We start from the raw sequence: 23,640 nt of genomic DNA on the forward strand, positions 1-23,640 counted from the left end.
GAATGCTTCTTCCCCCTCCCCCTCCTCCTCCTCCTCGTCCTCCTGTGTATCCATCACACAGCTGTTACTCTCAAGCTTTCAACGCACCACATCAATGAAAGGAGCCGTCCTCCTGTCACTCTCCGCTCTGTCCTCGCCGTCTCCAGAACCTGTTGCTTCTTGAGGAAACCTGCGCATGAAAGCAGCAGCTCGACATGCAAAACCACTGATTTCACCTCACTGCAGAACCAACCTGCAATTACATCTCGTCTGGGTCAGCTAACAGCGTAATGGGAAAACCCCCTCCTAGCCCCCTACTGCACACACACACACACATTTACACAAGGACATATTCACATCTGGTCCTTCTTTGTTCCCATATTACAGCAGTGAAAAAAGTAGGCATTCAGAGGACACACCAGGAACTCTTTTTTTTTTTCCAGACAGGCATTTGTGCTCCGCCGCTGCTCTGTAATCATCGATACAATGACCGTGTGAGTTTACACAAAGTGCTGTTCTGGTAAACGTTTACTGTCTGGTGAAACTGCCAGTTTGTTCCTGCGTCTCATTTACATTGCAGATGACAATGCTCCTGCCCTTCAGTTAGAGGAACAAGGCTGTTATTTGGAATTAGAGGGGAATTGGGTAAATATCTGTTGCGTCTTTGAATCTGTTTTTAAATTAATTTCCCTGGAAATTGTGATAAAAGAGACCTTCTACAAACCACTCAGCCCGGCTCTTAAAAAGCACTTACATTTCTTTCCCAGGTTTCCCATCAGGTTAATATTCTCTGGTGGGCCTTTTACATTAAATCCAGACGAGCTTCTGATCTGCTGGGAATTAATGACTTGTTTACAGCTTGTGTGTGAAACCTTTTTCCGGCTGGTTGGCTTTGTGACATGCCCCTTACGGAGCAATATTCTCTCTATTGCGTGTGATTTCACAGAGGTGATGGGTCTAATAAGGGACGAGGCTGCCACACTGACATCAGACGTCAGACAAAGCCCTCAGCCCCGCAGGCAGTGTCAATTTGCAACGGTTGTTGACAGCTCTCGTGGCTTGTTGGGAGGTGAACATTTCTTGCAGCACTTTTGCAGCACATTAGGAGAAGAGAAGAGAAGAGAAGAGAAGAGAAGAGAAGAGAAGAGAAGAGAAGAGAAGAGAAGAGAAGAGAAGAGAAGAGAAGACATTTTCAATCAATGAAACATCATGTACTTCTTCTTTCCATCTTTATTTCGAGACTTCCCCTCTGATTGTTTACTATTTTTGCACAAACCTTGGGAGCGTAGTACAGATAAGAATAGAAGGCCCACAGAGGAGAACAAATTAAGCTGTCTTTATTCTCTGGGAAAGAAATATTCCTAAGGAGAAAGAAGAAACTTACTTACAGCTACTTACACAGCAGATGCAACAAAGGCTGCAAAGGATTTCAGTTCAAGAAAAGAAACACCCCCATTCCTCTCTGTTTGAATACAGCAGATCAATTATGTAAATGCACCCATTATTTCCATCTGAATGGTCGTGAAAAAGAAATGGTGTTATTATTTTTTAATGGGCTACTGCTCTCTGGTGGTGAGGAGCGGCAGCAGCAGTCCAGAAATCAGCTCGAGTGCTAAAAGGTTATCAGGTCGACGTATGTATGTATGTATGTCAAGTTGCACCGACTGCATCACGCAGGAATGCCTTCAGCATTACAACTGAGATTTTTCTTGGCTGGTCTCGGGTCCTGTCAGGCATGCTAATGTTGTGTCCCGGTGATTTATTTCCTCTGATCATGACACAGCAACTTTTTGCTGGCTCAAGGCTGGGAGCGGTAAACAGAATTAGAGGGGTACCACTCTCTCTGCAAGTACAGTGAAGTATTAAGAAAGATATATTGTAGAGGGGCACCCCGCAGAGATAAATCCTACGCAGAAACTGTGTGAAAGCTGCAGTTTAGAAGGCAGGCGGAAAGGAAAAGAGAGAGGGAGAGAGTCTCAGTGCCAAATTAAGTTTCAGCCGTCAGGGTCGGAACAAAGAGTGCAGCTGGTTTGAAGGTTAACAACCGTCTGTATGACTCCCCGTCCTTTAACTCTTACTCTGTCCTTTCCTCTGCGACAACGAGCTGTTCCATGTCCACCAACACCTGCTGCACACACACACACACACACACACACACACACACAGACATTTAATATCAGTGCATCAGTGAGCTCTCTAATACTGAAGGATAACCACTCAGAGCAGTAACTTCAGGGCTTTTATCTTATCAGCAGTCACATTAGAGTTCACTGTGCGACAAATGGACTCACCTGTGTGAAGGTTGTACCACTCGGTGAATTCCTTACGAAACTGTCACATGTGATGGTCGCCTTTTCACATGTGAAAATCACAACTTCCGGAGCCCGACTGATATCAGTCGACCAACGTTATCACAGATGGATTGATAGTGGCGTATATGTTGTCTGATATGAGTTGACATTAAAACTTTGGGTCGTTTTTAAAATTATAATGCAGGAAAAGATGCACGGGGTACATTTTTAATTCTTAAATTCTAAGTGAAGTTTACTGTTTTAGTGCACTGATTTCATTTTAGACAATAAAAGAGTTTATTGTTAAACTGTAAAATATCCTGCAGCAGTTGCATATCTTCTGTCACAAATGATCACATTTGAGAGATCATTGCAAAGTTGTGTGAATCAAAATTTTGACTCCCTAATATTGGTATCTGCCCCAAAAATCGAGTATCGGCCGGCGTTAATGATTGAATATTTTTACATGTAATTAGCTTTTTTTCCACATGTGAACTAAAGTTTCAACATGTTAAATAGGAAACAATGTCCCATGTGAACAGGAGATTTTCACAAGTGAATAGCTTTTTTCACACATGAATGAAAATTACCACGTGACATTTTATTAACTTTTTTTCCCTTTTTTTCTAGCAAACAACAATAACAAACAGCTCAGCTTTTTTCAAATGTTGATTTGATATTCAACATGTGACAACAAAACATGGCACATGAAAACACATGAAATGTGCGTCATTCACATGTGTATTCCAAATTTTCACAAGCTTTTACCTGCGATCGGATATTTTTTACCTGTAAACTACATTTTGAACATGTGAAAACAGAATACTGTGATATGTGAACTGAACATTTTACAAGTGTTGGCTTTTTTACATGAATGAACAATTCCACATGAGAAAATGTTCATTCTCATACGAGATTTGCACATGTAGGTTATAATTTCCAGATTGTGATTGTGGAGACAAAAATACAATCAGTACTGCTTAAGGATGCTCTAAAAATACATTTTAATGTGATGTTAACATTCATTCTACATTTAAAAGAAGCAAAAGACACAAGATGGCCAACCATACAAAGTTATCCTACCTCCTACCACTAACCTCAGACACCCACTGGCAGAAAGGTGAGCCTCCCAGAGGAACTGACCAAACTGGGGATGATGATGAAGGAAAGCATGAAAGTCTGTGAAAAAAGACTTTAAAGGATAACTCCAACCGTTTATTACTGCACTTCCACAAAGTTGGGGAACTTACAAGAGTCAGATTAAAAAGAAATAGTAGTGAAATTGGAAGCAGCCGAGACTGAGATATCACGACTTTAATAGTCTCTCGAATGGGTCAAGTCACAAATCTGCTACATTCTGCAATTCCCCTGATACAGCTGAAAAATGTCTTTCATTCAATCCATCCTGCCTCCTAAACACCCATTTCTTTTGGTCATTTTTTCTTGAATACACCATCAGGTTGGTTTCTCAGGCTATAGACAGCTCCTTCCAAAACCAAAGGAGACATTACACACCTGGTTTCACAGGCTTAATAATATTCTTGTAAGTAAACTGAACTTCAGGTGTGAATTCGCTGCAGTGGCACTTTAACTGACCCCATCAAGTTTATTGAAAAATACTAACAATGAAAAAAGTTTTAGGAGGATGATTTATAACGGTTGCATAAGTTTATTTGCGAGTGACACTTTGAGAACGACACCTTGGCTCCAACTGGAGAACAACATATTCAGTCCTTGGACACGTTCCCATCAACTGACTTTGGTGCACAGCCAGTCCAGAAATATATACAGTATATAATCTGTAGGATACAGAAGATAGCATTTAAATTTAGATCTGATTTCTCGACTGTAGGGAGAGTAAAAAGGTGTGAGTTTGAAGCTCAATGATATATGTTGAGAAGTCATGTCTAACAATTACTATTATCGTAACTGTTAATATTTTTTATTAGTATTATTAGTAGCTTTAGTAGTATTGACAGGACTCAGGCACAGATATTCACAGATGAGGTCATATTTTCAAGTTTCATCCGCGTTAAGTTTGCCGAATTCCCTGTCTCAGAGGTAGCACCACACCGACCACGTGAAACGCGCCGTTACCTTAAGTACACTTGTGGATTTCTCTGGGTTTGAGAATTGTTGGAAACATTTTTGATAACGTAAGTACACAACTCAACAAAAAACAATGTTGCTTTCAGACATTTTAATGCAGAATTCCTACATGTTTTATCTTTAAATTGCTGTCAACATGTTTCACTAACACTCCATTCAATGACAACTTCATTGTTGTTCTAGAGAAAAGTCAGGGGATCACCAAAGTCGGCAGGATTCATTGTTTGGGGACCATGAATGTTCAATAACTTTAGAAGTTGAGATATTTCAGCAAAAGAAGACAGCACAACAAGACAGAGCTAGAAAGTAAAGCTCTATAGTATATCTCTCCGCACACGGCATGCCATCACTGAGAGAAAATGAGCTGTTGTTGGTAAAAGTAGAGCTCCTAAGTCTTTACTCTTTCTCTTTTGACCAGGCATCGTGGATGCAGCACAAACAAGCTAAACTCAGCCCGTGGCTGTCCTTAAAACACACTCTCCAAGCGGTTTATTATTACTTCTCCCACCAGCCCTTTAAAAAACATTAGTAGAGAAAGTTGGTGCACAGAGAGAGAGGACACAAAGAAAGAGCGGATTATAAAAGATTAGCTCTAGGAGTGCCTCAACAGATTTAGGAGACCACTTTAACTCAAAGGAGAAAAACTGTTTAGTGAGGCGACTTTCAAACGCTTTGAAAACTTCTTCGGTTTCTCTTCTGTGGTTGAAAAACATACAGATGCTGTAAACTCGCAGCACATTCTTCTCACTGGATGCAAGCTGGAGTACATCCGATGAATTAGCAGTTTATTGTAATCCATTGTTGTGATCGGCCTCTGTTGAAGAAGACATTAACCTTAAGCTACATAATTTGAGCTGAAGTTACCGTCGTACATCATGTCAGTGCTGCTAAATAAGTTCATAGGTTCAGATGCATCAGTACAAAACTGGAACAGCAGGCTACACGAGTCGAGTAGCTCGACAATATCTGCTATAAATGTGTAACAGTGTGCCTTTGACTCCAAGGTTCACTAAGAAGAGCCCCGGGTGCTTGTAACCAAGGTGAACAGTCGGATCACAAAAGGAAGGTCTCTGCACTACAAAAACTAAAAAAGGCTCTCCAGATGCATAAAGGATGATTCATTCAATAATCTAAAAGGTGGCATTCAGCTCTTAGATGTAATTTTAGACTCTTAAAAAAGCCATCAGAAAAACAGCAGTAGCAGAGAAAGAGCAAGGCGGTAAGAGGGAGTGAATATGAGGCATGTATGTGGATCTTTTTTGTCTGCAAGATGTCTTACATATTACATGTGGGCAGGCAGGGTTGTAGTCAAGACCACCTAAAATGAGACCATGTCAGGACCAAGACTAGACCAGCATGAGTCCCACGCTGCATTAGGGTAAAAATGTAGATCATGCAAACTGTTGGCAGTCTTCAAACTGACCTGAAATATTAATATTCTCATTTCAATAAAAAAACACTAGTCAGGTCAAAGGTGACCATGGTCATATGCACAGTTAAAGAAACAAGTTTCCCTGTACAATTAAAATCTTCCATTGCCATCCTCTATGAATGCTGTTTATAGAGCAAATCACAGGTTAAAAGTTTGAAAAATATAAAAAGTACCAGGGGCAGGGGGATCGATCTGTTGATCATTCTGATGACTTTCTGATAGAAACACTCTCTTTGTCTGGAGGTCCTGCATTTCACACTTGTGTACCTCCTACCAGAGGGCAGAAGTATGAAAAGTCTGCACTGGGGGTGAGTGGAGTCCTTGATTATAGAGCAGGCTCCTCTGTGGACTCTGCGGTGGTGGATGTCCTGCAGAGAGGGTGGGGTGCAAGGTGGTGCAGAGGTGAGTTTTATGTGTGGGAATTCAACTTTGTGTTCTATGAGCAAATACAAACCAACACTTAGCAGCTCAAATCAATGAAACCTTTTATATATATATATATACAAACTTGTTTTACACAATACTGTTTTTTTGTGCCAGCATCAGGTTTTCTGGGCGATCAATAGAAACCATCATGTTTTTAATCAAGCTTTAACTGATGGAAATGGTCTTTCCTATCATTTACTGTACATGTTGATTGGATATCAAATTACAAGTAAGTCACAAATTAATTTGCATTTGACATAATTTATTTATTACAGTAAAAGTTATGTTATATCAAAACTTAAATTATTAGAGGAAGGAAAAAAAAACCCAAAGACCTCAAACAAAAACAATCTTTCTAAATCACCACTTATGACCCACTAGAAGTGTGTGGCAGTGTGTGTCTGCAGAGAACCTCTCCTCTCCTCTGCCTGTATCCTCTTATTTCCTTATTATTTTGCTGTGTTTGTGACATGTGTTAAGTTCTGCTTGGCAACACAAAGCATCAGTATTCGACGACCTGGGAATGAGACTCGACCATCAACTATCCTTCTCCAGAATCGCTCACTGCACCTTTGAATCGTGTGTTTACAAACAGCAACCAACGAACCCTGCATCATATGCCTTTAAGCATCTTAAATTATAAAAGACAGAAAACCGGATACAATGCAGACATTGGTATAAAGACTTTATTAGAATGATAAAACGTGGGTTTGTGTGTATTTTAATATTTGAAAGAGCATCAGCGTCAAAGAAGATGAGTTGCAGCATGTCTAAATAAGCTTTGTGCCTAAATATCTACTGTATACTCAATCAAGATAAATTCCTAGTTGATGTTCTGTAGAGAAAGAGCTACAAGAACCGGAATCAAAGCAGTCCACTGTTGTATGTGCGCCTCCATTGGCTTTTCCTCCAGCTGCCATTCTAATTTTAAGACAGAAGGGGGCAGAATTAGGTCACTCATATAATTAAATAATCTTAAAGTGGAGCCTCACATGGCTTCTCTACATTTACCTGTCTCCCTAAGGTGTGATACCACCTGGCTGTGTGCTAGTGGTGACTGAGGTTCCAGCTCATTTGAGACACCGTTTTGCACACACATGGACCTGTGTATGTGCTGCACATGCTTGAGTGACAGACGTGTGAGAACGGATTGAAAATGAGTTGGATGGGCTGTCAGAGGAGGGCTGTTTCCATTCCCCTGTTCCCTATTTCTTTATCTAGCTCACTGACCTGTGGCGCTGGTCTTATCTGCGCTGCGTCTGTGGAGGACCAGCAGATCTCATTTTAGATTGCCCACCTTTAATGGGAGGCCAAAGAGCACGCTCAACATGTCATTTATAAAGCAGCGGGGGCACAAAGAAGACGGAGGAGTCCATGGGAAAAACAATTTTAAAGCAAGTGGGCCTTGATTCCTCTATCTTTTCCTCACACACGCACAGCTGCATGTGCACCTGCTTCGATCAGTCAACAGCACTGTGTCATTCTCATGTCAGCAGCTCGCTTCCCGTTTCTCTGCATGTCCTGTCGTCTCAAACTGTTCTTTAACCGTCTTAAAGGAAGAGTTCACCCAAAAATGAAAAAGGTAGTCATCATGTTCTCACCTCCATGCCAATGGAAATGCAGGTGGAGTTTTGTAGTCGACAAAACATTTCTGGAGCTTCACAGCAAAACAGCATTTCAGCGTTCTCCTAAACCACTGAAACATAAAAAAACAACTGAAAGAAAACATGAAATGGCTCCATGCAGCTAGTCTTGTGTAATCCAAGTCCCCCGAGATCATTTCCTTGTGTCATTAGACACCATTTATAAATAAAGCCAAATATTGAGGCATCAAATCAATCAATTTGAATAAAGCCACAAACTGAGCAAGTGTTTCAACAGGTGGCCTCGTGGTTCACACTGCAAAAAGTACAAATATCAGGTGTATTTAGGTGGCTGGTCTCATCTCAATCATATAAAAAAAAAAAACTAATCAGAAAAACGCTGAATACTGGATCTGATAATCAGCCAAGCCGATAATCAGTCGGTCAGTCAGTGTTTAGTATATACATGCATGTAAATATATGTGTAACTTTCTTATAATTCTACTTTTGATACTTACGTTATTGCCAGAAAATAACTTTTGGTACTTTAATATCAGATACTTTCAGAGCTTTACTCAAGTTCTATTCATATGGATGACTTTCACTTTGACCAAAGTAATATTTAAACACAGTATCTTACAGTACATGTTAAAATACCTGAGGCTGTGCGGGGGGACACATCCACCCACACTGCTGCGCTTTGAGGAGAGCTGGTGATTATTAAGACAAATACAGAAGGGTTGAGAGCAGTGGAGGACAGCCCTTACCACGCTCACTTAAATGCAGCCCAATTGATCAGTACTAAAGCATCTTTTTTCCCTCCATTTATCATCACAAATGTTGAATCACCTCACAGCTACACTCACGTTCTCTGTGCATTGTCTGAACTCATGAACTAAGACTCCCACAGTTGATGCAGAGACTCTCAGACAGACTCAGCAGAGCCAACAGACGACAGTTTTATCATTAGTCTCCCTGGAAGCTGCCTGAAAAGATGTTTCCTGGGAGCCATGATGGACCTGCTGAAGTCTGGAATAGTGCTGCAGCCGATCCGCTGTTGGATCAGAAGAAATTCTCCTCTTGTGTGAGTCCCAGTCAGGACTTCATCCAGGCATCCAGGTCTGGCTGTGCAGACTGCTCATCCTCCAGTCGGCTCAGGACCGAGAGCTCAACCTGAAATGTGATTATGAAGCATCTTTCTACCTCGTTGCTCGTAAAGATTAAACCACAGCACTCGTTTTTGTTTAAGTGTGAAATTTTAATTTCACGCCTAAAAGAGCGCAAAATCAGAGGATGTGATGAGATGAGCTCATTTCCTTCTTTTTAATGAATCCATGTTTTATCTTCTTGCTTGTACTCAGTCTGCATTCAAATATTTATACCGGCCTGAAAACAACCATCAGCCATTGACCTAAAAAGAAAAAAAGGATCAAGATTTTTTTGGATCAAGAATGGCCATTTCAACCAGATAGTGATTTTAAATATCTATTATTTGTCAAATAGCTGCAGTAATTATGCATTTTAGGCCAACAATGCGACATCATCTGCCTCCACTGCACTCTGTGGTCGTTTACCCATTTCAGAAGTAAATTTCTGGCGAATGTGCCCAGCAGTGACTTTGATTAAAATAAATGAGAAAATCCATTTGTGATGGCACCCTCCCCCCTCCCTCCTTCTGAGTCTGCATCCTAATGGATGGTGAGGCACAACGGTGTGCTTTCTCTTGTGTATTAAAGCATGCATGCTCCATTATTCTCTCCAGCCTATTTTTTTTTCTTTACCGACCGTGCATTCCTTGTTTTGCGAGGGAGGAGAAAGAGAACCTATTCAGAAACAAATGATTCAGACCTTCTCAGATGATAATGATTAATGTGGAGGAGATAAAAACCGCTTTCCCTCATTTATCAGTCAGAGAAACAATAAAAGCACATTTCAGAAGAAACTTCTGGTCTGGTCATGATTGTGTTTTGAAGAAATGAAAGAAATTAAAACTCAGAATTTTAATATTTACAATATTAATGAGGTAATAATATAAACTCAAAAATATTTATTGTTTCCATAACAATAAGCTGGAAAGGTGGCAGGGTCCGCCAAATATAAACCGTATGAAATTGCGTTGTCCTTGAGTTGTTTACTTAGTTTGTTAATCTACATAGTGCACCTTTAAGCTAGCAGTGCATATTGAAAAGTTAATATTCCTCAAGCTAATCGTTCTATATTTATTGTGTGACGATGAGGCATAATACATGTCTTGAAATACAGAGGCAAGGCTTTTGGGTGAGTACAAGCTGATGTTAAAATGTACCCTGACAGAGGGCAGCAAAGATCCACATCCCTGCACAGTTTGACGGATGAATATTTCCTTACTTAGCTAAAATATGGTCCATAACACAAGTTTAGTACAGATCCATGATCCAACTTTATTCATCTGACAATTTGTCCGACATGAAAAAAAATAAATCTAATGTGAACAGACATTTTACCTGCATATTGACAGCCATTTACTGTAACAATGATCCTTAAAAGCAGGTTGTACATGTTTTTTGAAATCACCTCTCACATTACCACATTCATAAGGGTTATAAAGACAAACATTTCAAACAGGGATGTGTTGTTGTTAGTCATACTGATAGTTTATTGTCATTTACAAAGATACAAAAGCTCTAACTGTTGACTCAGTTGTTTGTTTAACTTGAAATGAAATATTTCCCAGGATGCCGCTGCTGTGTTTGTGTGTATTAATTACTCAGTACCTCCGGGTACGCTTGATGTCACTCCAATCTTTTGATGCAACTACACTTAGAGGAGAAAAAAAACAAACTTGAGACAGAGAATGAAGAAGCAGTGAGCATGCAAGTGTGAGTGCATGTCATCATCAAGTTTAAATATACGAATCCTCATGTGAGTCACTGTCAGTTATGGGCCAGAAAATAAATATGACACACGCCGAGGTGTTTCCTGGGTCTCAAGTGTTATACGTGTCTGCCGGGGGTGAGTCATTTAGCCGTCGAAGAGGAAACGCAGCGTCAGTCTCCTTGTCCTCCCACTCTGTCTCTGGGAATGATGCGAAGCTCTGAGCCATGTTTTAGAAACACGTTCCCTGCAAACACAGGACAGAGCGCCACATAAAAGATCACAGTTTATAATCTGTGGTGGTTAATAAGGGGTTTTACTGTCAATAAAGCTGATATGCTGCAAACAACCTGTCAACTCACCAGCTGGGAGGGAAACTTGGACTTTAGACTTAAAAGAGACAATTTCTATTCTCAGACATGATGGTTTGAACAAAAATGGTGATGAAAAATACTGAAAGCTATTTGATTTTATTAATATAACTGTATTTTATCAGCTTAAACGTACTCCAAGGAACTTTTAACTGGTTTTGAAACATTCTTGATTGAATACTGATGCCTCTATATGACCAACATAAGCAAAAGGGACCACCAGCAAAATGATTGGTTATTGTTATAACATATTATATTTTTTCTTAATACCTTAATATCGATCCAGGTAGGGATACTTCAGTTACAATACCAATTATTCCTGGATATGAAAGAAATACTGAGAGAACTAAAGCTGTGAATTGTACAGGGAACAGGGGTGCCCCAGGATTGTTTTATAGGGGGGCAGAAGGGGCCACTGAAAATCTTGGAGTGGCCAGCAAAAAGCGGGCGGTCAAATTTGGCTCACTGGGTGTGCATTTCTCATTTTCATCTTATTGTCATCATTGTTTTGCTGTAAATAAAAAGTACCCAATGTTAAATATCAGACAGAAGCATATTAACAACTGTATCAGGGGGGCCATGGTCACCCCTGACCCCCCCTTGGGGGCACCACTGCCAGAAACCCTCTAACCTGGTGCATAATTGAAAAAAAATGTATGATTACATTCAGAATTCAATTTAATGGTTTCAGAGATTTGTGGTTTAAATCTGCCTTTAGAGAAATGGTTGGGATATAAGGTGGGTTGAGATGATTTTGCATCTAATTAGTAAAATTGCTTCAGTGAAAGAACAAGACAGTAATGACCAACGTAGGCCTATGCATTTCAACAAAAGAAAAATGATTGTAACTTTCCCATTTTAAACAACCTTTGTGGCCATTCAAGTTTAGATGTCTGAGTTTAAGGAGTGCACTTGAATGCACTTTGAAGTCCCCGTCCCTGTGCTGTGTTTGTGAAACTCCGACACAGGCGGACAGCAGAGGACAAAAGTGGCACACTCGTTTATGACACCAAAACGCTGTAGAGACTCAGCATAGTTGTGAATGATGACTATTTTGGCTGTTTGGCATGTAACCTTCAGAGATTTACTTGCTAAATGGAAAAAGACACATATATTAAAGATCGATCGTATCTTTAATATGTGTGGATCATTCATTCACATGAGGAGCGATTTGAAACGGAATCGATTTAAACCCAGCCTTGAATATAAAGATAGAAGATATATATCATTAATAAAGTTGCGGACAAGTTAGGTGGTTGCACAGACATATGGATTATTAAGATTTCAAAACAAGGTCAAACACGTCTGAACCGAGGGATAAAATAATTTCCTGACGCCTGTTTTTCACACTATCTTTCCCTCTGCAGTGGCCTGTTGTTCAGACATCAGGTGGATTTTTGGGATCTCACACATAGTGAGCTCATTTGAATAATTTATAACGCCGCATTATGGAACCAATTTATTCATTCACTCAGCAATCATCAACCAAAATCCTCAACGTAAGTGTACTGGTGATATGCCACAGGAAAGGTATATAGCATTGGGCTTATAAAGATGTGTGGAGACAGAGTGATTGTAAAATTACATCGAATCAATTTCCACCGTGTACTCAACGCTGTGAACATGAGGCAGAGTGGCTGCATTGGGTGAAAAAAGGCAGTCTGACAGAGGTGTCTGAACTGAGGCTATTCTTGGCAGCACACAGCACGAACGTTACGCAGATAAAAAGCCGGTGCAAATGCCCACCACGCTTTCCTTTCTTAGCAGAAAAGACCAAATCTTTGCCTTCAGTCAAAGCGGGCGTCGCGTTATTCTTCTCTGTGCAGAAAAGCCAGTGATCCGTTACCCCTCTTTGTTGAGGATGATGACTTACATAAGAAGAGGTGGGATACACATTCAGTATGAACCTCAGGGAAAACGCCACAGAGGCTGACAGGGAGGAAAAGTGATTCACCACAATAATGTTGGAATGTATAGTTAACTGATTTCTGACTAAACCGCTCTGGTTCGCCTCCAGGCGGAGGTCATTTTTAAATTTCATTTAACATTAAATCCCTGCCTTTCAGGGCGCTGCATCTTTATTCATGAATGAGTAAACACAATTTGCATACAAACAAGTGCGAGGGCTGCTCCAGCACAGAGATGGCAGTTTAGTTAGGATTATTGTAGCGACTCAACTCTTACTTTGACCAGGGCTACTATTCTCCAACACAACACTGTGCACCAGCGACTTTATTTTACTCTGATTCTCCACCAAAAAATATATGTATAAATTGTTTAACAGGGACTTCTGTGGGTTGAACAATTTACAAACATTTCATGTAGGCTGAAAGACGTGCAGGCAATCAGCTTTACTACTGACATTTGGACCTCTGATGTGTGCCCCATGTCTTTGCTGAGTCTGCACACTGTGTGGACACACTGTCATATCACCATCAACATCTCCTAGATTCATTTAAGTTGCTGTTGGACTACTGTTTTAAACTGTTCTACTGAAAAAGTGGCTTAACTTAAACTGTTTTTAAAGGAATTGTTATTTATTCCATAATGTCTTTATTTGTTCTTTTTCGGTTATGACCGACTGTCAAAATAGATAAAAAAATGTTGTAGGGCAATTGTTCTCTGCAAGGTTTTACCTGAGCCAGGCCATACGACAATGATGACATTATCGCATTGCACTGGTGGGAAACAGCTTTTACCCTAAGGAGAAGGATTTTCAACACTACCAGGCTCATGATGCTGCCTGGTCTCTCACTTCAGCACTTCTAAAAAAAACCAAATAACTTGGCATTTCCACTTTGCAAGACAATTCAGAGTGCAGAGAGAGACAAGATGAGGCTGGGTGACAGGAGGCTTTAGTAGACAAGTTCAATCCTCGCCTTAGGTGGTATAAACTAAGGCCTATGTCAGCATCAGTGCACATTACTAATCTACAATATCGTCTTATTTCCTCTGTACTTATCATACATTTCTCTCCTTTACAATCTTAATCAATTGTCCTTGCTTTGCATCATAACACCTATTTAATTCTACTGTTCAAAGTTATAGAGTTATATATTGATTATATTAGCTGGAACTGCTTGATTGCAGATTGATTTGTCTCATCACCTCAAGTAAAGCTTTTCATACAGAGCCTTACATTGCCTTGTGGAACACCCACAGAAGTCTCTGCTTCTGGGGGCTTTGACAAATTAATTTTTTCGACTATTAACACAATGCCACCAGCATTACCAAAGTGCATTATGAAACATGATTTATTCAAGTTCTGTATTAATGCCTTGGGTAATGAATGCTCGGATGAAGGCGAATGACAAGTGGCAAAGTGCTTAAAAGAAAGCACCAAGGTCTAATTTGCTGCCAAGCACCTTAAAACATTTAAATGGAAGGAAAAACAGCATGTTACATCATGAAGAGTGGCTTTTGTGGAGGGTTAAGAACACCTAAAATGTCATTTGTGTTTTTTGTGGAAAAAATAGCTTTTAACAGATTATCTAAGACATGGGCTACAAAACAACAGAACAACTCACCTGCTGTCTGGGCAGGGTTGATTCCTATTCCGTCTGCAAGGCAAGCATGAAAAAACAAAACATCACATTGAGGACCGGAAAGACTGTCATGCAAATGAGCAGCACAGAAACGAGAAAAGATAATTAACAATATTGCCAGTTTGTCCACAATAATGTTGCACTAGGCGACAAAAATCAAAGCGTGCCTCAGCAGCAGGCAATTCCATCTGGAATAATAACAGAAAAGCCACTAATTCTGCACTGATGCAACCAAAACTCATGTTTGATATGGCTGTCACAAATCTCATCTCGGTGTTATTTGGCAGCGCTCATATGTCAGAAACTTTCCCACACCAGCGTAAAAATGCCATCCTTTTCTGACTAAGTGGCAGCGCGTGTGGAAATGCATCCGGCATACTGATTGTGAATGTTCCCTCAATTTCCTAACAAGGCAGAGGTAAACAAAAACATCATCAGTTTTTATGTGGCGCTGCTCAGTCTAATTATGGGGAACAACAATGAGCCCACAATTTCCCCACTAACAGCCACAAAGACCATTTTAATGTAATCTGTTCTGGTGATTACTGTGACAGTGGTTACAAGTGTTCTGTGCGAGGATGAATCCAGCTGAACATTGTTTACATCTGACATTCTCAGGGTTATTTTAGACATGCATCTCTTGGGTGGTAGATTGCAACTCTTTTCTGATGGGTTGCTGTTTTTTGAGTTAAAACTGCTTAAATTTAGTTTAATTTCAGCCTTAATACTCATGTTTCAAGTGAAGAAATCAACTCAAATAATCATCTTTAAACTGAATTATGACCATTGATAACGATTTCTGCTGTATCAAGGCTGTAATTACCTAACTTTCTTGCCCCTAATGTGGCTATAAAACTTAAAAAATGATAGGCCAATGTGTGTAAGTGGATTTAAGTAGGCTGAGTTAAGTGGGATCAGTGTTCTTTTAGTTTCTGTTGGGCGTCAATACAGAAAACAAAGGCCACAGATTACTTGACGTCTCTAAAGCAGCATTAAAAGCAGAAACAGAGTACTGCTTGTACTGTGTGGGTTCAACACTGCTTCTTTAAGTGGGAGAAACAGCAGTTTTCTCCTTTGAAACCTCAGGAAATGGACAATTAAATCGCAACGTGTTCCACATTGGTGCTTGTGTAATGTTACGTATAAATCCTCCTATGCCATCTTTTAGATTACATTTAAAGCAACATTATTTAACTTTGTACCTTAAAATAACAGCTTCAAGATCATTTTGATGGCACAGTGTCTTGTAACAGGGTGAATGGTGTCTCTGTCTCAGCCACTCCAAGGACAGGACTTTGCAATGAACTAACACCAGAAAGTAAAATCTTAGACAACATTTAGGGTTTGTTTCTCCAGTCTCACTCTAGAAAACAGGGCAAACAAGTTTTCTCATTACAAATGAACCAAGTTATTTCACTTGGATTTGGCAGTTACCATGTGTTTCAGACATACTGTAAATTTTAAAGCAACATTTAGTAGAAATTGGCGTTTTGTACAATTCGGCGCCCCCCCACAGTTTCTGAATGCGACACCGCTGTCCCAGGTCTGTAACAACTTGTCAGATGTAATGTAGGTGCTAACTACAAACAAAACTCATTAAATCATAACAATGTTATGTGTTGAAAACTTGAAGTATGTTGAAGTAAACATGTATGTAACGCTGTGATCCGACCCTCTCACTGAAGTTACACAGTGCAGAAACAAGTGATAGAGACAGAGACACTATTGATCCTGTTACAAGACACTGTAGCATCAACATGATTCTGAAGCTGTTATTTTAAGGTAAAAGTTACATGATGTTGCTTCAAGTAAAACATTTTGACACTCAGCTGTAATACAGTACAAATGTGCAAATGAATATGACAGTACTTTGAAGTGACAATTTGTAGGTTTGTACAGAGCTTTCATTGATCATTATGTGACTTGACAGTATTTTTTTTATTCGTCAACTTATTTCCAGCATCATTTTGTTAGAGCTTCAGATCTTCTGTTCTGGTTTTTGAGGTTTGGAAACTCGGCTGAGTTTCCAAACACATCTGTCACAACATATGGTGTGTAAAAGAATGACACACTCTCTGAAGTAAGATCGCTCTTCATAGCTGTCAAGCTGGTAAACATGCCACTTTAGCACGCAGTTTGCCAAACTCACCATTTGTTATAATTGCACTGGTTGCTGATGGCACTTTGAACTGTGAAGGAAAATGAAGCAGAGAAAAATGATCACACTCAGATCCCCATTAGAGGAACTCAAAACAGAGGCTGCCGTTTGACATTTCATATATTTCCACATCATGAAAATATTTTGGTTGAATAATCAGGGCCCCAATTCCACTTGGTCTGAAGACACAGTTTAAATAAATCATCAAGAAAGAAAGCTTCATCCACCGAGTCAGCGCAATGATATTCACTGACTTTGTCGGGTGACAACTTCAAAATAGGAGCATCCGAAACAAACTTGGTGAAACAAGCAAAAAGAAAACGCTGTGTAGTGTGTTTTCTTTTCACTCTTTTGTCTGCCAACTTTCACGCTTGACAGACACACATGGGTTTTCACACAAATTCAGACTTCCACACACACACGCGCACACACACACACTCATGCGAACAGTTAGGAGAGAGCCTGAGGCAAAGATAGCCACGCTTGAATTTCTGGAAGAAAATCACTCAGCATGGTCACAATACATGTCCTACTTCAGGGTCTGACAGAAGAGGATGTGCGCTAGCTGAGATTTGCAGTGAACGGGTGGAGGGAGGGAGCAGTCTGTCGCCGGGGAGATAAGGTTTGAAAAAAGTCCTGCTCACCAAACTGCTGCCAGGTATCACATATGAAATTCAGTTCACATCAGGAAGGAGTGATCTTTGTTTCATGTAGCATAAAATTGGTGGATAAAATGCAGGTTATGAGGGATTACGGTAAGTACGCCAGTTCCTCCACGTCCCTGGGTTTGAATTTGTTGGCTTTGAATTCATCTTGTGTTTTCTCTCTGTCCAACACATCAACTACAGTTATAAGAAGTAGGCTTAAAATACACCCGTTTAATTTCAGGTCAAAATTGGCTGTAACTAATTACAGTTAATTCTACAAACCACTTTGCTATGTAAGCCTTTGGCAAAATAAGACTATTCCCAGGTTGATACTGTGTAAAACAGTCTACTTTTTAATTTTTTTTTTTTTTCATTTTAATAAATGATTAACAAAATCCAACTCAGCAGGCTCGCTGTTGGCTTCATGAAGCAGCCAAGACTTAACTGTATTAAGTCAGACATGATGATTACGTTCTGTCAGTACGGTGTACTTAACACCCTCCCTACATGCTATAAGAGCAGCACATCAGCACCTCATCATCAGCTGCTCCAGTCCTCCGTCAGTATGTGTTCAGCCACAGTACTGCGGTGCATTAAGGTGCATAAAATAGAAGAAAATAGACTTGGAACCTGAATAAAGAGGTCACAGTTGTGTAAGTGAGGTGTGCGTGACATGCAAGTAGAGCTGCAATGATTAGTTGATTGAAAGAAAATTAATTGCCAATGATTTTCATAATTAAATACTCCTTTCAGTCTTGTTTCAAGCAAAAAGAGGCAGAAAAGTCGCTGGTTCCAGCCTCTTAAACATTTGGATTTGCTGCTTTTCTTTGGCATTAATCATGGTAAATGAAGAGTATTTGGGTTTTGAACAAAAGAAGCAATATGAAGGCATCGTTTTGGGCTCTGGGAAATTGTGATGTGCATTGTTTACATTGTTTGACATTTTACTGACTGCAGACTAATGGGTGAAAAATGGCCTGCTGTGTTGTCATGATACTCAAATTTCTGACTTCGATATTTGATACCATGTTCAACACCACCGAAAAACTATTTCTAAGATAATATTACAAGTCCTGTCTACTGTGCTTTAAGAAAAGCAGCATCTAATTAATTTACATCTGGAGGTGGTGGGGCTATGTGGGCCCTGCAGCTGTGCATGAGTCAACTCGCTGTCGGAGAGGAGAGTGAAAAAATGCAGCTTGTTATGGTGTATGGATACTGCAAAAAATTATTGAGTAAAAGAATTGAAACCAAATACTCAGAAAGGCTATATGTATCAATATTTCAATATTTTTTGACAACACTAATGGCCTGTGTAGCTGTATTGATGAATATATAAGCATCCCGCTTCTTAAAAATATAGTACTAAGACTGAATTTTAGTTAAATAAAGGTCATGTGTGATTGCTGATACAAGATTTGCCTAATTAGTAAACTATACAGGTGATATAAAGGCAAGAGCCCGACCAATACTAGTTTTTTAAGGGCAATACTGATATCGATATTTGAAAGTTTCTTTATTGGCTGCTGCTCTTTTCTCATTATATACAAATAAACAAACTGTCCTGCAAGGACTTCTAAAATGTGTTTTCTGAGAGAAAAGTTCAATACATTAACATCTGCTGGCACAGTGTGTTTCAATCCTGCTCCTGAATCAAATGATCAGCTCATCATCAAGTTCTGCTGAAGCCTGATAACGACCCATTTATATGAGATGGAGTAGAGAAACATCGAAAACATGCAGTGCAGGGAGCCACGAGGAGCAGGATTAAAGAACCCTGCTTTAGTACATCCATATGTGATCTCTGCAGGGGGAAGACTATTATCTTTAGAGTTTTTATACCAGTACATATGCTTTTTTACTCTGGTTATTTTAACCTTGTCTGCAATTGTATTTGTCCTGCCTCTTCATCCATACAAACCACCTTTTTTAAGCTTTTTTAAAAATCTATGTTGAATAATAAATAAGTTAAAAAAGGTTTAAAGAAGAATTGTGAAACCTGAGCAGATGAAATATAAACTTGTCAGTGCTCTCCGGGTCTAAGGAAAAAATGTGCAATTGTGACAACATTCGTAAATGAACTCAGATGTACTTACACATGTACCAAACATCCACTCATGCAACTCCAGGACTTTAAGGCTAAATGCAACTGGTGTAGTGTAGTCCCACATGAAGCCGATATCAAAGACTTGGACTATAGTTGGTTTCACTCTCTGTTGGTGACTACATATTTAAAGTATAGTGTTAAACTTACCTCCTCAGCTGCAAACTTCAAAACTGCTGTGAATGGTGTGCTATCAGGGACACTTAGTCTGTAACAAAACAAAGCATTGAACAAAATTTTTAAAACATCATAAAAGCCAGAATTTCTTTCATTCCCCCACGTTTTACTTTTGAAGCAGGGATAGCACACCGTTAAATATCACCTCGTAGCCTATTGGCCTGAGCTTTGATCGACAAGTACCTGGGCTGCTTAACTGTTGTAAAGCAAGTCCTTACAGCTTAACAGCTCCAGACGTGCTGCCAGTCTGTAGCTGACTGTTCATTTTGACTTCCATGGAGAAAAGAACAAAAGGAACATTTCCTTACGGGGCTCAATTGAGTGTAACATTACTTCTTTTAGAGTCGTTTCTGTCAGAGGAAAAAAAACATTTATGGCATAAATAGTTGTACACTTCCAGTTGGATGCTTCCCCAATGAATGCCGCAGTGCAGCTTTTTTAGAGTAAAAGTGGAACCGATCCCTCCCCGCCCCCCCAGGGTTATTTTGTTGAGATGTGAGATTATAAAAACACAAGGTTAGAGATGCAATCTCCAAGTAAGGTAATGCAAAAGGAGCTGAGGTGATTGAGGGCAAAATCAATGGACATAGTCAGTACAGCAGTGAGAAGCAGGGAGAAGAGCATTCAGCATGATGAGTGAGAGTGAAAGCTTGTCAGATTATAAAGACCACCTGACTATCTTAACTGACAGTGAGTGCTAACTTGTTTGAATGTAACTGGTGATTATGAAAGTAGGCTGAAAAGACAGATTGCGTGCCCAGGTTCACTCCTCTGCCAGACTTAATACGATGCCTCATTTACTATCATTATAATCTCTCTGTTCATGTTAAGACATTAGCAGTTACAGCGAGACCTTGTCTGACCTCATTAGAGAATCGAATCGCTGTCAACACTAAAGGCGAGAAAAGTCTGCATGTCCTCAATATGCAGCAATTTATTGGGGTGGCTCAAATCAGAATTCCGCGTTTCCCTGCAGGGAAATTTGACCATGCATTATGCAGTAAAAATTAGCGGTTTAAAATTTTTTTTTCAAAAGTTAAATTGATACTTTGTGTCTGATTTTCATCACTCTAGTCAATATTGGTTTGACCTATGGCAGATATGCTGTTGCCTGCACCAACATGGCTCTCTCTAGCACTGTGCACAGGACAAAGACAGAAATTAAAGGGATCCAAAACATGTCAATCCAAAAATAATGCAAAATAAGTAGCTTTTTACGTGGGTGTATCACTGTTTTTTTAGCATCATTTATTTTGCTACTGTTTTTGTGCTTTTGAAGAAAAAATTGTGAACAGAACATCATTCCTCTCTTAAATAGTACAGTAGCTCATTTCAAGGTATGATAAAAAAACACAAAATAATTAAAGCCTTATTGACAGTTATGCACACCATTAAATACTACTCAAATACATTTTTATTAATTTAGAATTAATTATTACTGAAAATAAATTGATATTTTATTAAAGTCACAGCTGCCTCAAGAACACTATGTATGGTCAATCGCACAGCGGCTCCTAAAGATATAGATCAAGAAGATTTTCTGCCCTTTAGCAAGTTTTTGGAGTTCACACTTTAATTGCCAGATATTTTAAGTTTGGTGTTACAGTTTCTTTATACTGTACAAAAGGTTAGTGCATAAAAGTGGCTCCTCTTCCTTGGACCACATACACATTGCTGTAACTAGTAACCTGAAAATAGTTGTGAATCTTCAAAGTAAATTGACCTAATCTGGAGTGACAACAACAGGTTTAAAGCAATTCAATTGTTATTTGACCAGTGTGATGTACAGTATGTGCAGAGTTTGACACTAAAAGGCAGTTTTCAAATTCATCTGCTCAAATGGGAAAACTTTGTTTGTGCTCACCTTAAAACTGAGTTGAAGACGTGTACAAGCACAACTTTATAACATCATAAGCCCAGCTAGTTTAAAAGGCTATTCTGGAGTGGTAATCTGAAGCCAGCAGTGGAAGAAGAGGAAATGTCATTTTAAGATGTATGTTTTCTTTTATCCTTTTTCGTTCTCCTTTACTCTTTTTGGTGGAAAAACTGTATCTGACGCAAATTATATATAAATCATATGTCTTTAAACATGTCTGTGCTCTAGTGTGACGAAACACAGCAGACATGGATTACGGTGTGCAAACAGTGGCACTCCTATAAATCATTGGTCCTGCGCATAAAGGGATAACCCTCGAGTAAAGTTATTACTGTCTGTGTTTTTACCGCCAGCCTGCTAACACCAAATGCATGTCACAGTAATAACTTGTTAATCTAACCAGACAAAATGTATAGCTCATAGCCTCACTGAGAGAGTTTAAACTGCTGAACAATGAGCTTTAACATGCCATTTTTGACGCTGTTTTCTTGTCTTTTATTTCCGGGGGGTCGACTGATATGGCTTCTTCAGAGCCGATACCGATAATTAGAAATCAAGAAGACTGAAAACTGATATTTGGGGCCGCAGCACAAACAACCAGTGATGAAATAAACCTAAGTACAATTTACTCAAGTACTGTTCTTAAGTACAATTTTGAGGTACTTTATTTGAGTATTTCCATTTTCTGCTTCTTTATACTTCCTCTCCACTACAGTTATTAATTCACAGATTCAGATTAGTCAGTGTTTATAGGCTATTAACTGTGACGTGTTATCAATCAGATAGTGTTGTGGATGGGACATTGTGTGAGAGGATGCTGCATTAGAGCCAAAGTAGCACATTTTTAAATTAGTTTATTTTATCAGAAATCTGGCTGAAAAAAAAAAAAAGAAACTGATAATCGGAAAGTGCTGAATATCGACCCCGATAATCGGTCTACTCCTTGTACTTTCAGCTCTGATCAGAGGACATCTACTAAAAGTGAAGCTAATTTGTGGTAGTTATTTTCTTTATATACACACACACACATATATATATATATATATATATATATATATATATATATATATATACACATATATATATATATATATATATATATATATATATATATATATATATATATACACACATATATATATATATATATACACACATATATATATATATATATATATATATATATATATATATATATATATATATATACATATATATATAAATGAGCTGAATGACAAAGTGGCATTGTTTTCATTAATCAAAGAGTAGGCTGCCAGGTCCATTTACTTCCTAACATAAATCACAATAAGCTGCAAAGCTAGCTGTATAAACTGCTAACTGTATAAAGAGTTAAAGGTAATGGTGATGTATCATTACTTAAGGCTGCTGTGACTGTTATTCAGCTTCAGCATGTGACTCACAGCTGTACACTGACAGATGTTCTCTCCCTGAACACATTTTAAGTGGCTCCGGTTACATACATCAACAGAGGTTTCCACAACAGTATCAGTACCGAAATGTGCGATAGCAGTAAGATAAAATGTAAAGTGAATGGTTGAGACATTGAAAGGTGTCAGGGTGTAACGTTGAAGCTGTAAATGATGAGCTGTCAGTGTAACGTTACTCACACTTTGTATGGGAGCCGGGGGTCCGACGTCAGGGTGATTTTAAACGTTACTTTAGACCTAATGAAGAGGACAACATGAGCGTTATTAGCACAGCGATGCTGGCTAATGAATATCGTATATATTCAGGGATAAATTACACAAAAACAAGCTAGAAACTCACATCTTTACAGAGAGGAAATGCCGCTTGCCGTCTGTTTATGCACACCCGGAAGTCCGAAGGACCTTTACGTACACGTCATCCGTCTAGCTCTCTTTTTTTTATCTATATCTATGCCTGTTTGCTGTTTTCGTGGGTTTTTTTATTATGTTTTGAAAATTGTGACTTTTCGTGCTAAAACAGTGCAGTATGATAAAAGAGCGAAGGTATATTTTGTGCTAATTATTGACAGGCATTCGCATCAGACGACTAAGGTCTGCCGTAAATGACAACAAAACGCGCACACATCCATGTGGCGCACTTA

General features: G+C 39.2%; 1 protein-coding gene across 1 annotated transcript; it reads right to left on the bottom strand.

Annotated features, from left to right (window-relative positions):
- Nucleotides 1-10,429: 10,429 nt before the first annotated feature.
- ufm1 (ubiquitin-fold modifier 1) lies at nucleotides 10,430-23,395 on the bottom strand. Its single transcript, XM_073480012.1, has 6 exons — nucleotides 23,340-23,395; nucleotides 23,180-23,236; nucleotides 19,649-19,706; nucleotides 16,739-16,778; nucleotides 14,572-14,604; nucleotides 10,430-10,920 (listed from the first exon to the last, which is right to left on the bottom strand). Coding segments are annotated over exons 1-6 (264 nt in total). The 5' UTR covers nucleotides 23,342-23,395; the 3' UTR covers nucleotides 10,430-10,846.
- Nucleotides 23,396-23,640: the final 245 nt, after the last annotated feature.

Source organism: Pagrus major, chromosome 13 (assembly GCF_040436345.1).
Source record: "Pagrus major chromosome 13, Pma_NU_1.0".
Lineage (NCBI taxonomy): Eukaryota > Metazoa > Chordata > Actinopteri > Spariformes > Sparidae > Pagrus > Pagrus major.